At 46.9% G+C, this 16794-nt stretch overlaps 2 protein-coding genes across 2 annotated transcripts; one reads left to right on the forward strand and one right to left on the reverse strand.

The window, feature by feature from the left end:
* Nucleotides 1–1915: 1915 nt before the first annotated feature.
* On the forward strand, nt 1916–6048 carry LOC120687979 (triacylglycerol lipase SDP1-like). Its single transcript, XM_039970096.1, has 4 exons — nt 1916–3216; nt 3415–4281; nt 4709–4852; nt 4942–6048. The coding sequence occupies exons 1-4, from the start codon at nt 2674–2676 to the stop codon at nt 5887–5889; spliced, it is 2502 nt and encodes an 833-aa protein (XP_039826030.1). The 5' UTR covers nt 1916–2673; the 3' UTR covers nt 5890–6048.
* Nucleotides 6049–6159: 111 nt separating this feature from the next.
* LOC120687980 (zerumbone synthase-like) lies at nt 6160–14879 on the reverse strand. The gene is made up of 2 exons (XM_039970097.1): nt 14675–14879; nt 6160–7194 (listed from the first exon to the last, which is right to left on the reverse strand). The coding sequence occupies exons 1-2, from the start codon at nt 14719–14721 to the stop codon at nt 6396–6398; spliced, it is 846 nt and encodes a 281-aa protein (XP_039826031.1). The 5' UTR covers nt 14722–14879; the 3' UTR covers nt 6160–6395.
* Between the last annotated feature and the right edge of the window lie 1915 nt (nt 14880–16794).

Raw genomic sequence — 16794 nt, forward strand, 5'->3', positions numbered from 1 at the left:
AGGTTTTTCGGAAAATAAACCCCTGCATAAAATGTCGTTTTTCTACAAATTAAACCGTAACCTTATCCTTGATTTACCTATGCATATTATTCTGTTATAACCCCCTCCGTGGGTGTGGTTGGACTTGCTGAGTACGTTCGTACTCACCCCATTCTCACTTTTTACAGAAGAAGACCCGGACTTCGTTCCAGACGACGCCGAGTAGGGTTACCGTTCTACACCCAACCTTGCCTGTGGTACCGGCCCTGTCGAGATGCCTCCGCTGTCGCAGTACTCTGAGCCCGTAGTAAACCCTATGTGGTTTGCAGTCTGGTGTTATGTTGTAGCTTGGTTAATAATTATCATCATCTGTATCGAGTGTCCTCCAAGGTTTGTACGGTTTTGAACCATCTGATGTAATAAATGTGGCATCAGCCTCCTGGGACTGGTGTTTTGTATCACATTTAAGTCTTCTCTCTTGAGGAGACGCTTCACTTGTGGTGCCGGCGGAGGCTTTCTTCTTCGCTGGGGCCATCGAAGGTTGTTTTTCGAGCTGGAACGGTGGGCGCCGCTGTTGGGATCTCAGCTTCTTAGATATCCAAACAGGGAGCATGGTCATTGAAGGTAGGCACTTAATTCTCCAGCAATAACCAGAAAATTCAACCCTTTATACTGTGGAGAGACGGGGCTATTTATACATCTAGCCATCGGCCAGGTTTTCTTAAATTGCCCCCTTCCAACTCATTTACAGCTCACTTACAATCGGTTTTTGGGTAAAATTACAAGGTTAAATGTGTACAAATCCGACCTTCTCACGTATTCAGGTGTACAAACCCGACCTTCTCACATATTCACGTTTTACACGCACGTTTGCATCAAACGAAGGTCTTCGTTTCCTTCACCGAGCGATTGACCGTCACCTTCATTCCCGAAGGCAATCCCCTTACCTGAAGATCCTGGTCTTCGAGCTTGTGCTTCTGAGCAACCATTCGTCACCTTCGGCCGCCCGAAGATGAGATCATTCATTCACCGAAGGTCTTGGTCTTCGAGCTTGTACTTCTGAGTGACCATTTGTCACCTTCGGCCGCCCGAAGGTGATATACTTCATGACACCGAAGGTTTTGGTCTTTATGCTTGTGCTTCTGAGTGTCACTTTACAATTAATACGTGGCTTTCTGAAACATTTACAATTACAAATATTCTAGTAGGGAACAATATTCTAGTAGGGAACATATCAGATGCAAACCAACCTCTCCATGCAAACCGTGCAAATTCCAATCTGAGCCACCGGATCACCATCCAAAGGGCATGTGAGGATTGAGTAATTTTATAATTAACTGCCCGCCCTTGAATCTGATAATCTCACTTTTGCAAATTCTCTCTCTGTGCCCCTTGGATGTTGATCCGGTGGTATAAATTAGAGTTTGCATGTTTTGTGCGGAAAAATTGATTTGCACATTCTAGTATCATGTGAATGGTCAACGACGGATAATTCGATAAGCATGGTGCACTGCTGCTTACGAGACATGCTAGTGGATGGTGTCGAATTGGTTCTATTGAAAGCAGCGCTGGTTTGACATGTGCGTCCGATCTGTGCCTTCGTTCGTGCACCCTTTTTCACACAAAACCTTCACTAGCTCGTCCTAGATGAAGCTGCGACTTTTCCTCGTGTAACACCTGCTTCATCGAGAAAGCGACGCTATTTTTTATTACGGAAGCACAGCGGGGAGAGAGAGAGTATTCGGTTACGGGTAGGTTTGCGCAGAGGCGAGCACCATTGGATGCGTTAAGATTTTCAAAAAAAAAAACATTGGATGCGTTACAGCGTAGATCAACCGTCGATTCAACTGTTCGTTCGGTAAGTTCAGCTGGAGAAAAAAAGAAGGAAAAAGATGAAAGAAGATTTAAAAAAAATCAACCGGAGGAACCTCGATGACTAGGCAGTAGATGCTCTGACTTGATGAGTCCGTGCAGATGGCTCCCCACACCTCTCGCCCTTTCCGACCCGACGACTCCTTCCCGCAAAAGCAAGGAAGCAAGCAACAAACCGCCCCGTTCCCTTCTTCCTCCTCTGGAAAAGGCGAGGAGATAGAAGCAGCCAAGTGATCCGTTTCGTTCATCCATCCGTTCCTCTCGCGCCACTAGAATTCCCCGCCCAATCTGACGCCGCCATATCCTCGTCGGCCGTCGCGCCATTAATCTATCATTGCGTCCACGCCTGCTCCACTTCCTCGCCCGCCCATCCCCCCATTACTTCCACGCAAAGGATTTCCTTTTTACAATACTCTAGTCTGATTGATTGATCCGGCCAAGACTGTCGGAAGCTTGTGCTTATTTACTACCTCTTCCCCTTTTTTTCCCCCTCATTTTTGGGGTTTATTTATTCCCTCCCCCACGCTTGCATCTTTTTTATGCGTGCTGAGTCGCGGCTGGGATCGGAGGCTCTTGCGATTTTTTGATCTAGCATCCTGCCCTGCTCAATTCCGATTTTTTAGTTCGCATTTGAGTAGCTGCACTTGATTGGGTTCTCCTGTTTCTTCTGCTAGCTTGTGTAACTATATCCACTACTGGTGCGAATTGGGGATTCTTACCATTTAGATGTTCTTGATTTGGAATCGAAGGAGCTCCAATTTTCTGGGGGCTCCGAAGAGCTCAGGTCGATATTAAACCAGTTCGGGGTTCTGGTTCCTGCCCATGGACGAGTCCGGCGAAGCAAGCGTCGGCGCCTTCAGGATCGGGCCGTCTACGCTGCTCGGCCGCGGGGTCGCGCTCCGCGTGCTCCTCTTCAGCTCGCTGTGGCGCCTGCGGGCGCGTGCGTACGCCGCCATCTCGCGCGTGCGCAGCGCGACGGTGCCGGTGGTGGCTTCCTGGCTGCACCTCAGGAACACTCACGGCGTCCTCCTGATGGTCGTCCTCTTTGCCCTCTTCTTAAGGAAGCTCTCCGGCGCTCGGTCGCGGGCGGCGCTGGCGCGCCGGCGTAGGCTGTGCGAGAAGGTCATGCGTCATGCCGCGACGTACGAGGAGTGGGCGCGCGCCGCCAAGGTGCTCGACAAGATGTCCGAGCAGGTCCACGAGGCGGATTTCTACGACGAGGAGCTGATCAGGAGTAGGCTTGAGGAGCTCCGGAGACGGAGGGAGGATGGGTCGCTCCGGGATGTGGTGTTCTGTATGCGCGGCGATCTCTTGAGGAACTTGGGGAACATGTGCAACCCTGAGCTTCACAAGGGCAGGCTTGAGGTAATTGACAAAGTAACTGCTTTTAATTTGTTCCGCTGATTCCTAGTAATATTATTTGTTGTGTAAATGATGATAGTCCTGAAGATGCTAAACCATCTCTTGCTTCCGACAAGAAATTCAGCGTTACTGAGCTTTTCTGAAACATTGAATTATATGTCACCGTCATTCTACTAACATGGTTGATCTGTCGCAATGCAGGTTCCTAAGCTTATAAAGGACTATATTGATGAGGTTTCTACTCAATTGAAAATGGTGTGTGAATCTGACACTGACGAGTTGCTATTGGAAGAAAAGCTTGCCTTTGTTCAAGAGACCAGGCATGCCTTTGGGAGGACTGCACTACTCTTAAGTGGGGGCGCCTCACTGGGGTCTTTCCATGTAGGTGTAGTGAAAACATTGGTTGAGCATAAGCTTCTGCCTCGTATTATAGCAGGATCAAGCGTTGGTTCCATTATATGTTCAATAGTTGCTACCCGAACATGGCCTGAGATTGAGAGCTTCTTCACAGACTCATTACAGACCTTGCAATTCTTTGATAGGATAGGTGGAATTTTCGCGGTGATGAGGCGTGTCACCACCTATGGTGCACTACATGACATTAGCCAGATGCAAAGGCTTCTGAGGGATCTCACAAGTAACTTAACATTTCAAGAGGCTTACGACATGACTGGCCGTGTCCTTGGGATCACTGTTTGCTCTCCTAGAAAAAATGAGCCACCCCGCTGCCTCAACTATCTGACCTCACCTCACGTTGTTATTTGGAGTGCTGTAACTGCCTCTTGTGCATTTCCTGGGCTCTTTGAAGCTCAGGAACTGATGGCAAAGGATAGATTAGGCAACATAGTTCCCTTCCATGCACCCTTTTCGACAGACCCTGAACTAGGTCCTGGAGCATCAAAGCGCCGGTGGAGAGATGGGAGCTTGGAGATGGATTTGCCCATGATGAGACTCAAGGAACTGTTTAATGTAAATCATTTCATTGTGAGCCAAACTAATCCTCACATTTCTCCACTCCTCCGAATGAAAGAGCATGTTAGAGCTTATGGAGGCCGCTTTGCTGGAAAGGTATGTTTGTGACCTTGTGTTAATCTTGTAGCTTATGATGTGATTTATCTTAGGATGTAGGCCTCTTCATGTTGAAGATAGCTCTTTTATTCTCTTGAATTGTAGTTCAGCTTCAACATTTCTCCACATGCTGCTAGACTATACATGGGTATCATCTCCTCATATATGCAGTATCTGGTGTGATTGAAGAGTTTGTTTTTTATGGTGGTGTGGTTGAAGAGTTTATTCAGTGCTATGATAGGACTGGTGAAATTAATTCATGGATATCCAACCAATGATCTGTACTTCTGTTACAAACACTTGTGCGTGCATTTTGTCTAACAGTGTGGTTTTTATATCTTCCCTGAACACTGTGTTATAGTGATCTTTTTCAAATTCATTTGCTATATGTGTTTTTACCAGGCATAATTTTGATCTATCTGTGTAGCTTGCTCGTCTTGCTGAGATGGAAGTTAAGTATCGATGTAACCAAATTCTAGAGATGGGTCTTCCAATGGGAGGACTTGCAAAGTTGTTTGCTCAGGACTGGGAGGGTGATGTCACCATGGTTATGCCAGCAACAGTAGCTCAGGTATTATTCTGAGTTCTGAGTGGGTTATTTAGGTGAAATACAAGCACTTTGGGTTCAAGAATTTTCCCTCACATCTCTCCGATTTTCAGTATCTGAAGATTATACAGAATCCAACATATGCAGAACTCCAGTTGGCTGCCAACCAAGGCCGCAGGTGCACTTGGGAGAAGCTCTCTGCAATCAGAGCAAACTGTGCCATTGAACTTGCATTGGATGAATCTATAGCAGTTTTAAACCACAAACGGCGACTAAAAAGAAGCATTGAAAGGACCGCGGTAGCTTCCCAGGGACATTCTAACTATGTTCGATTCAAAACACCAAGGAGGGTACCATCATGGAGCTGCATCAGTCGAGAGAATTCTTCAGAATCTCTCTCCGAAGAAATTTCTGCAGTTGCTACTTCATCCACGCAGCAAGGTGCTGTTCTTGCTGTTGGCACACCACATATTTCTCACCACGACCGACACACTTCTTATGATGGAAGTGAGAGCGAATCAGAAACCATTGACCTTAATTCCTGGACCAGGAGTGGTGGGCCTCTAATGAGGACAGCATCTGCTGACAAGTTCATCAGTTTCATCCACAATCTTGAGATTGACACTGAATTCAGTAGGCCCTGTACTGTAGAAGGTGATACTACAGGCATTTTGTCGGAATCTACCTTTCCAGACGATCCATGCCCAAACAATAGCTGTAGAGTTGCTACGCCAGATAGATGCACAGAAGTTTCTGAGACCGAGTCATGCCACACTGTCAACACCAGAGCTAGTCAAGCTTCTACTCCCACAAACATCGCAGTTTCTGAAGGAGAGTTGCTACAGCCTGATAATACTACAAATAGTATTCTACTTAAAATTGTGAAGGGAGATGCTCTGCATGCTCATCATAACAATGCAACCGAATTGGCCGAGAGCTCCTTGACTGAAGCATATGTGGAACCTTGTGACACCATCTCAGGGGCCGAATCTGCTGAAGATAACAAGGATGCAGCGGACTCAAGTAATCCCTCACTTGATAATGCTGATCTTATAACTTAACATCAATCTTCAGTTGATGAATAGATTCTTGATTTTGAAAGGTCGTGATATAGTTCACTACAGCAACGCTGTACAAGAAAATTGTTGTGGCTCTATTTAAAGAGCACGGATAGCATATATGTTATGTTAATGTTAGTATTTGCATCTATTCTGAGATTATTGTTTGTTGCAAGTATGATGCTATCCTGGCAGGATATCCCATATGCCCAAGTATTGGAAGAGCAGCTCTTCCGGTGTGTTTGAGAAAAAAAAGGTTTTACATTTCTTAAGTAGTGCATGGAGAAAGTTTATCTGATCACTACTGCAAATACATTCTTCCCGCACATTCCCAATGAGTATCCAATCAGTTGCGATACATTCATATACTGGCACATTAGTCTTACAGACACTTGAATAGAGAATAGTTGAATCTGCTACATATATTAGCACATGCCACATCTCTGAATTGCAACAGAACAGCACTGACAACACTCCCAGAGCTGGCACAATGCTGCCAACAGCTTGAGCTAATCCTCGAACGGTTTCAGGTTATGGTTCACGGCTGTGAAGCCGCCGTCCACCATGAGGTTGAGCGCGCTGACGTACCTCGCCTCGTCGCTTGCCAGGTAGAGCACCGCCTCGGCCACGTCCCTGGGCATCACGTCGACGCCTTTGAGGTTGGCCTCGCCGCCGACGAAGGCCAGGAAGTCCTTGAGCGCGTCGTCGGCACGCGCGCCCTGGGGCAGGTGCGGCATGGACAGCGCTGTGGGCACGGCGTAGGGCGACACGCAGTTGACGCGCACCCCATGGCGCCCGAGCTCCCCGGCGACGCTCTTGGTGAGCCCAACCACGGCGTGCTTGGATCCAGTGTACGCGTGCGGGCCCATCCCGCCGATGACGCTGGCCACGCTGGCCAGCGAGACGATGGAGCCCCGTTTCTGAGGGATCATGACGCGCGCCGCGTGCTTCATCCCGAGGAACACGCCGTGCACGTTGATGTCGAACACCTTGCGCACCTCGGTGAAGTCCACGTTGCGGATGTCGGTGACCTTGTCGCCCGTGATGCCGGCGTTGTTCACCATGACGTCCAGCGCGCCGAACCGCTTGGCCGCCGCGTCGACGGTGGCGCTCACGTCCTCCTCGACCGTGACGTCGCAATGGACGAACATGACGTCCTGGTCTCCGAGGGCGTCGCGCAGCCGCTGGCCGGCGTCGTCCTGGATGTCCGCGATGCAGACCTTGGCACCATGCTCTCTGAAGAGACGAACGATGGCTTCACCGATACCGGTGGCACCGCCGGTGACGAGGGCGGCCTTCCCTTCCAACCTATATTCAGAAGGAAATCACGATCAAATTTGGAGGACAAAGCACAGTTACGGATTAAATACCAGAATTAGCTATCATCTTCTGGACCTGCATCTCTGTACTATGAACTTATATTTGGATTTTTTTTAAAAACTACTTATATTTGGATTTAGTGTCAGATTCATCAAAGATTTCTAATTTCTAATCCTGGTGGCCAGCACATTTACAGCATCCCAGTTCCCAGATCGACCATATTGCTGATGTCTTCGTTATGCTGATGTATGCAGCAAGTCTAGAAGTAGAACAGTACTACAGTAGAATCACTTGGCGCAGAATTTCCTCCACACAGACACACAGAAAAAATGTAGACTAAAAGACAATCACAGCTTCTCATTCCTCACATCAGACTCCAACAGAGGAGCACCGGCACTTTTGCTGGGCCGTCTATTGATACAGATTTGCAGCGATAGGATGGAAACTTGCTCAAGACTTAGCAGAATCAAATCGGCTAGTCGGCTGGGTTTTAACACAAGTAATAATACGGTGCTCTCCCTCCTTCTATCTCTATGGCCAGTGGGCCCCACACATCTTCTTCCACCTCCGTCATCTTCCTCGCCATTTGCCTTTTCCCCGCGTCTCTTATCTCCCTCCTCTTCCGCCCTGCAAGTGCGAAAGCCTCTCTCGCTCTCACGTCTCACCCCGTCCGCACTCCCCGTCCTATCCATGAGAACCTAGACGCCGCCGCGGCCGCCGAAGTTGACAAGACCGCGAGAGAAGGGGGCGGCTCTTCTCTCTCCCAGTCCATTCCCCCCGGGCGCCCGCGATGCCGCCGTCGCGGTCGCTGTTTCTGCTGCTCATGCTCGCGCTGGCCGGATCGACCAAGAATCGCAGCTTGTCTGCACTAGGGCGCTGTTCATATCTTCCACGACATGTTTCCCCTCTTCACGCACGCATAGAAGCAGCTCGTCCTCCCGTAATATTGTTAGAAATCTAGGCAATTTTCGGTATATTTTAATTCCAAAATTAAATTTATAAACAATCCAAAAACCTGATTGCCCGCCTATCCCGTGCAGGATCTCAAGGCGAGCAAGGTTTCGGAGGCCTGCTCACGCTAATTCTGTGCGCGCAGAAATTAGCGTTGGGGAACTCAGTTGTTGCAACTGAAGAGGGAGAAGAGAGGAGCCGAGTTGCCTCAGTGCTCTGGTGCAGGATGGATGAGGGGAATGGCACTCCTTATATAGTGACTCAGGTGCTCAGGTTCGTTGAACCTGGACACCATCAGAGTCATTTAGGTGATGCGGTTATGGCCATTAATTACAGATTTAATTGCACGTTTAATCGCACGATTAATTGCTGTCAACGGCAAAATAGCCATCACATCACACCGCGCCGCGCCGCGCCGAGCCGCGCCTCGCCTCGCCTCGCCTCGGCCTCGGCCACGGCCACGGCCACGGCCACGGCCCGGCCCGGCCCGGCGAGGCGAGCGAGCGCGCGCGCGCGTGTGGTTCACCGTCCTCCTCTTACCGGCTTCACAAGTGGTGTACAAGAAGTCCACCTTTTAAGTCGGTTGAGATCCTCCTCAATTCCCGGTACGGAATTAAACATTGATTCCCTAGCATTAATAGTGGGCTTTAAATTCTTTTAATGCTTTAGAATAAATGGGCCAAGCCCATTACTCCAACAATCCCCACCAAGAAATTTAAGCCACACTAGAAATACCCTCATTCTCTCATTGATATACCAGTATTCGACAGAGACTGTTAAGTTGAACTTCCATCTAGGACAAAGGCTACACTTATTCACAACTGTGCAATGGACTATGCCTTGAATTGCCAGTTTTGTGCAAACAAGTTTGACCAGAGCCCTACACTGGTACTAGGCTGCAAAAGCATCCCCGCGGTTTGGAGCTTATAAGTCATACTCCAGGCCCTTCATGAGTTTCTAGAGAATACCCAATTCTCATAGACCATGACCAGTGGTCAAACTCATATAGGTGTGTTCCTTTCAGATGTTCTGTAGGACAACATCTTTGTTTCAAGAAAACAACTCATTTGTTTAAAAGAAACCACCTGGCACACATTAAGGTATAGACCAACCTGCCATACAGATTAGAAGAGAAATGCACCTTATACACGGAATGAGCCCCTTTCACAAAGGTTCTCTTCTCACAGTCAGACTTTAGTTTGTTTCACCATCCTAATTCACGGGATCTCCGATCACATAGGACAGGTTTCCACTATAGAATGACTCACGTGGGTCTCAAGCCCAATTCCATAGATGCATTGTCTATCACATTTCATGAAAGACCCTTTGTAAACTGATCTGCCAGATTTTTAGCCGTCTGAACATAGTCCAGGGCTATAACTCCGGAGTTTCTCAATTTTCTGACAGATTTCAACCGCCTTTTCACATGTCTAGATGACTTCATGTTATCCTTTGAACTATTCACCTTGACAATTACCGTTTGATTGTCACAGTTCATTAGGATTGCCGGTAACGGTTTTTCAACTATCGGCAAGTCCATAAGGAGCTCACGAAGCCACTCAGCCTCAACAGTGGCGGTATCTAATGCTGTGAGTTCTGCTTCCATAGTTGACCTCGTTAAGATGGTCTGCTTGCAAGACTTCCAGGAAACAGCTCCACCACCAAGTGTAAACACATATCCACTTGTGGCCTTTATCTCATCAGCATCAGAAATCCAATTTGAATCACTATACCCTTCTAGTACCCTTGGGTACCCGGTGTAGTGAATTCCATAGTTTATTGTCCCCTTCAGATAGCGCATTACTCTTTTAAGACCCTTCCAATGATCATCTCCCGGGTTTGAAACAAACCGGCTCAGTTTGCTTACAGCAAACGAGATATCAGGTCTTGTAGCGCTCGCTAAATACATTAATGAACCAATGATCTGAGAATATCTCAGCTGATCTCGCATTATCCTTTTGTTCTTTTTAAGAATTAAACTGGCATCATATGGTGTTGAGACAGGTTTATAGTCACTATAACCAAAGCGACTTAACACCTTCTCCACATAGTGAGACTGTGTAAGAATCACCCCACCATTGATCTCTTTTACCAGCTTTATATTAAGGATAACATCAGCTTCTCCCAGATCCTTCATCTCAAAATTTTGAGATAAAAACTCTTTGACTTCCTTAATCACATTAAGGCTAGTGCCAAAGATCAGTATGTCATCCACATACAAGCACAAAATCACTCCTTCAGCCCCACCATAGCGATAGTACACACATCTGTCAGCTTCGTTCACAACAAAGCCGGCAGAGGTCAAAGTTCTATCAAACTTTTCATGCCACTGCTTAGGCGCTTGCTTGAAACCATATAAAGATTTTAACAACTTACAAACCATTCCTTCTTGACCCTTTGATACAAACCCATCCGGCTGATCCATATAGATCTCCTCTTCTAACTCTCCATTGAGGAAAGCCGTCTTAACGTCCATCTGATGAACGAGAAGACCATAAGAGGCTGCCAAGGAAAGTAACACTCGAATTGTGGTCAATCGGGCAACTGGTGAATAAGTGTCAAAGAAATCTTCTCCTTCTTTTTGTGTATAACCCTTGGCCACAAGCCTAGCCTTGTACTTTTCAATAGTACCATCTGGCCTAAGCTTTTTCTTGAACACCCACTTGCATCCAACCGGTTTACATCCATAAGGACGTTCAACGACCTCCCAGGTTCCATTAGACATAATAGAATCCATCTCACTCCTTACTGCTTCCTTCCAATAGTCAGCATCAGGAGATGAATATGCCTCTTCAATGGTTCTGGGTGTATCATCTATGAGGTATACAATGAAATCATCACCAAAAGACTTTACAGTCCTTTGTCTCTTGCTCTTTCTCGGAGCATCATTGTTATCCTCCTCAGAATTTTCTACAAGTGTATGTTCATTGTGTTCTATCGGCTCAGCAGAGCCATCATCCTTGATGAACTCTTGCCTAGATGAACTTGTTTCATCTCTCATGGGAAAAATGTTTTCAAAAAATGTAGCATCTCTGGACTCCATTATAGTACCAACATGCATGTCAGGTACTCCAGATTTCACTATTAAAAATCTATATCCAACGCTGTGAATAGCATAACCTAGAAAGATACAATCCACAGTTTTAGGTCCAAGCTTACGTTTCTTGGTTATTGGCACACTCACTTTTGCCAAACAACCCCATGTACGTAAGTATGACAGTGTTGGTCTTTTCTTCTCCCATTCCTCGAAAGGAGTTATCTCTTTATTCTTTGTAGGAACACGGTTTAGGACATGACATGCAGTCAATATAGCCTCACCCCACCATTCCTTGGAAAGTCCCGCTGTATCTAACATGGCGTTAACCAAATCCGTTAGAGTGCGGTTCTTTCTTTCGGCAACCCCATTTGACTGAGGTGAATAGGGAGGCGTCCTCTCATGAATAATACCATGTTCCTCGCAGAATAAAGTAAATAAGTTTGAGAAATACTCGCCACCACGATCTGACCTAACTCTTTTGATCTTTCTCTTAAGTTGGTTTTCTACTTCAGCTTTATAGATTTTAAAGTAGTGTAAAGCTTCATCTTTTGACTTCAACAAATAGATGTAACAAAATCTAGTACTATCATCAATCAAAGTCATGAAATATTTTTTACCACCTTTTGTCAACACTCCATTCATTTCGCACAAATCGGAATGAATTAATTCTAAGGGTGCCAAGCTCCTTGCCTCCGCGATCTTATGAGGCTTACGAGTTTGTTTTGATTCAACACATACATGACACTTAGAATTTTTGACAAAAGTGAACTTTGGAATTAAGCTCAAATTAGCTAAGCGCATCATACAACCAAAATTAACGTGACAAAGCCTCGAATGCCAAACATTTGTTTCATCAACGTTAATAACATTGTATGCAATTTTATTACAAACATCTGACAAAGAAAGACGGAACAAACCTCCGCTTTCATAACCTTTTCCAACAAAAGTACCAAACTTAGACAAGATACATTTATTGGACTCAAAGACTAATTTGAAACCATCTCTACACAGTAGAGAGCCGCTGACTAAATTCTTCTTGATGGTGGGGACATGCTGCACGTTCTTCAGCTGCACGGTCTTCCCCGAAGTAAAATTCAGATTTACCGTACCAACACCAAGAACACGCGCATGTGATCCGTTCCCCATCAGCAAGGAGGAAGTCCCGCCGGTCTGGTAAGAAGAGAACAAAGAAGCATCAGCACAAACATGAATATTAGCACCAGTATCAACCCACCACTCGGGTGAACCAAAGACTGAAAGAACAGTAGGTAATAAATTACCGTACCCCGAAGTTCCTCCAGGCTCGCTAATAACCATGTTGGCGGAGTTGTTGCCTTTGCGGTTCGGACACTTTGCAGCAAAGTGATCCGTACTAGCGCACACATAGCAAGCTCCCGTCTTCTTCTTCTTCTTAAAAGTGGTTGTCTTCTTAGTCTTTGGTTGGTTCTGCGGTGGCTTTTTCTTGTTCTTGTTGGAGTTGTTCTTCTGAACAAGATTGGCACTTGAAGCACCAACAACTCCTTTCCCACGTATGTCCTTTGCTCTCGCCTTCTCCTCAACATCAAGAGTCCCTATGAGTCCATCTATTGTGAACTCCTGTCTCTTATGTTTTAGAGAAGTAGCAAAGTCCCTCCAAGAAGGTGGCAGCTTAGAGATTATACCTCCAGCCACAAACTTATTGGGTAACACACATGGGGACTCTTTGCTGCAATTTTTGAGATCTTTTGCCAGAGTATGTATTTCATGAGCCTGTTCCACTACAGAACGGTCTTCGACCATCCTGTACTTAAGGAACTGCTCCATGATATACAACTCACTCCCGGCGTCAGATACTCCATATTGAGCCTCAAGAGCATCCCACAAAGCTTTGCCAGTTGGCAGCCGGATATAAGAATCCACCAGGTTATCACCGAGAACACTAATGATCAAGCCTCGAAAGAGGATATCAGCCTCATCGAACGCACTCCCTTCCTCTGGAGAGAATTGTTCAGGCTTATCCTCTTTCACATGGATCACTCTCGATAATGTTAACCACAGTATAAGCCGCTCTTGCCAACGTTTGTAATTTGAACCATCAAAAGGTGATGGTTTGATTGATGCAGCAAAGCTAGATACCGAAAGCCTATTAACATAATCAGGTTTTTGGGTAACGCTTTAGCGTGACTGCTCAAAAATACTAAGACTTTGCCCGATTGTACGACTACTTCCTGGTGGACGAGCCGAACGACTACGTCGACTACATTCTGGTGGCCGAACGACTACGTCGACTACATCTTTGTGACCGTTCGTGGGACTGCACTGCGAACTTCTTCCTGCACCGATTTAGTTCGACTACTTCGACTGAGGCCAACCGAGTAGATGTCTGCTCCAGTTGGTAACAGCGCAGCCAATGCCTCCGGCAACGGCCCCGCTTTAGGGTACTCCCTGAAACTTTGGTTATTTATATTGTTTATGCTTATATGTGTGATAAGTATAAACATGTTCACATGTTTTATTTTACTCCTTAAAGTCATAGAAATATTGCTAGTTTATAAATTTAATTTTGGAATTAAAATATATCGAAAATTGCCCGCGCGGTGTGATGTGATGGCTATTTTGCCGTTGACAGCAATTAATCGTGCGATTAAACGTGCAATTAAATCTGTAATTAATGGCCATAACCGCATCACCTAAATGACTCTGATGGTGTCCAGGTTCAACGAACCTGAGCACCTGAGTCACTATATAAGGAGTGCCACTCCCCTCATCCATCCTGCACCAGAGCACTGAGGCAACTCGGCTCCTCTCTTCTCCCTCTTCAGTTGCAACAACTGAGTTCCCCAACGCTAATTTCTGCGCGCACAGAATTAGCGTGAGCAGGCCTCCGAAACCTTGCTCGCATTGAGATCCTGCACGGGATAGGCGGGCAATCAGATTTTTGGATTGTTTATAAATTTAATTTTGGAATTAAAATATACCGAAAATTGCCTAGATTTCTAACAAATATTTCTACTCGTTTCTTCCCCAAATCAAGCACCAGTCCACGGCATGCTTCCACTCTTCCCGCAGATGAATACGAGCGATTGGAAGGTTCGAGATGGAAGCAATCGAAATCAGTCGATGCAGATTGTTTGGGAAGGGGAAGATGGGTTGGGGAATTCGTGTGATGGTGGGCTTCGGTCACTGCAGAGCCGAGAGGAGGCCCTCCCCATGGCCATAGCTGCCAGGCGGCCAGCCAGCACGCACCGCCCGTGGTTGGGGCCGAGCGACCTGCCTGCACGGGCCGCAAGCGGCCCGGGCTAGGCGGCCGGGCCAGCACGCGCCGCTCGCGGCCGGCCTGCACGCGACGAGCGGTGGCAGCTCCGGGAGGGAGTCGGCGTCGCCGCAGCTGACGACGGCCCGCATGAACTGCGCGAACCCCGGGCCGTCGGCGACGGCGAACCCGGGTTGTGCGCAGCAGTGAGGCCATGGATGCGGGGAAGGGGAGAGCAGGGCACGCACCGCTTGCTGGAGGAGGCGGCGGACGGCGAGGAGCCCGCGGCTGACATTGTCTCTAGATCGGAGCCTGCCGCCGGCGTCGCCGAATCCGGTGCGGGTGCGCGTCGTGGTGGCGAGAGCAAAAAAGATGGGGAGTGGAAGTCAGAGTGATGTCGCACTCGCGAGTGCCAGTGAAGTCAAGTAGAAGGCCTTCCTGTTATTTTTTTTCCGTGTCGGCAAGTCACAGCATATGAAACACGGATAAGTAGGGGTGCCGCCGTATCCCGTATCCGATATGTATCGGATACGTATATGCCACAGATACGTCGGGGATACACATCCAAGCCGTATCGGCTGGATACGTATCTGTGTGTGATACGGCCCAGTAGCCCAACTCCATGGAGGGGCCGGGAGATGGCGCGCGGAGGGGAGGCTGCCGGAGGGGGGGCGGGGACGACGATGTCGCGGCGCCCTCTGTGCGAGACCGAGGGAGGATGGGGGCGGCGCGGCGCGGCGAGCCGCTGGGTCCTCGGCGAGCTCCTCCCGGCCCGCGCTCGATCTGTCGCCGCCCGCACTTGATCCGCCGGGAGAGGGAGAGGGAGGTTGGGAGAGAGAGAACAACGGCGCAAGCAGGAGTAGCGGAGAGGGTCGGGCTGGCTGGAGGCGGAGGGACCGGCCGGGGAGGGGCTCCTCTCAGCATCACCATCAGGGAGGGAGAGAAGACCGAGAGATATGGTGAGAGAGCTGGAGACAGATGGGGAGAGATGCGGCCGGACAGGAGTGGTGACTTGATGGAGATATTAGATAAGGTTTGAGGTTTTTCTGTTTTGTCCCTTTTCTTTTTTGATAATTATATTTTTAGTCCCTAGAGCTTCTATTTCCCTACAATTTAATCCCTAGAGCCCTTTGTCTGCTTATGTGGTTATTTACTTCACATTAAAGTAAAATGCCCACTCTGTTTTATGTGTTTTAACTGTTGTTCCTTGTATCTGAGGGTGGCTATTTAATATGCATCATTATCTATTTATTTAATTTTTTTAGGTGAAACGTATCCGCGTATCGGGTTTTTTTTGAAAAAATAATATATTTGCGTATCCGTATCCTTCCAATGCCGATACACGTATCGTAATCGTATCCGTGCTGCTCAGTCACAGCCGCCCATGTTACCAGCGCCACTCTCGGCGCCACCGCTGGCCCAGTTGGATCAACGGAATATACAAATCCTCCGCTTTGCTGACCTGCTTTGGCAGGTTGTGTTGCCAAATTTATTTGTAGTTTCATTTGGATCTTGTTTAGCTGCAAAATTCAAAATTCTTAAACTATCATATCAAAAAAAAAATCTTACATACATGGAGTATTAAATTTAGATGAAATAAAAAATGAATTGCATAGTTTGCTTGTAAATTGCGATACGCACCTAATGAGGCTAATTAGGTTATAATTAGATACTAAATTGCTACAGTAATTGCTATAGTACACATGTGCTGATGATAGATTAATTATCTTAATAAATTTGTCTCCTAGTTTACAGATGAGTTCTGTAATTAGTACTCACCCTTGTTGCTAGAATTTTAAAATTCAGAGTTCGAAGAAGAGCCATCTCAGTTCAGTTCCTTGCCGAAGGATGCGGGTTTTCGGTGTTAGGTTCTTTCTAGGACTAACTCCCAGTCAGTTGCCTGTGGAAATGGTGAGGCACACTACTGGATGGAAGTCCTATATTTCTGTTGATTCTGCTGCAAATTATTGGCTCTGATTAAACTATAATATTACTAACATGTTTTTGAGTGCAGTTGTGATACCGGTGCTGTTGTGCGTACTTGCGAACTGATCATGGGACAAGTACAGTAAGGCATAACGGGAACCCGGGTATTTGTATGCCTGGGGGCCCACATGATTGGTATTAGAGCTGTAGTGACTGTAGGTTAGATTTAGAAAGGACTTACAACAGTCTAAGATAAAAAAAGATGGTTTTTGAGAAAATTTTATTATTCTATTTATCTCCTCCTTGATATTCTATCTCTCTCCTCAATTTCTGTTCTCTGTGTATTTACTAACTCTTTTCAACCTTAGAATCTTACCTTTTGATACCCAAATTCCTCGATCATGTGTCTTTGCACAATAATCTCTTCAAAACAATCCTATGG

Source organism: Panicum virgatum, chromosome 9N (genome assembly GCF_016808335.1).
Source record: "Panicum virgatum strain AP13 chromosome 9N, P.virgatum_v5, whole genome shotgun sequence".
Taxonomy (NCBI): Eukaryota; Viridiplantae; Streptophyta; class Magnoliopsida; order Poales; family Poaceae; genus Panicum; species Panicum virgatum.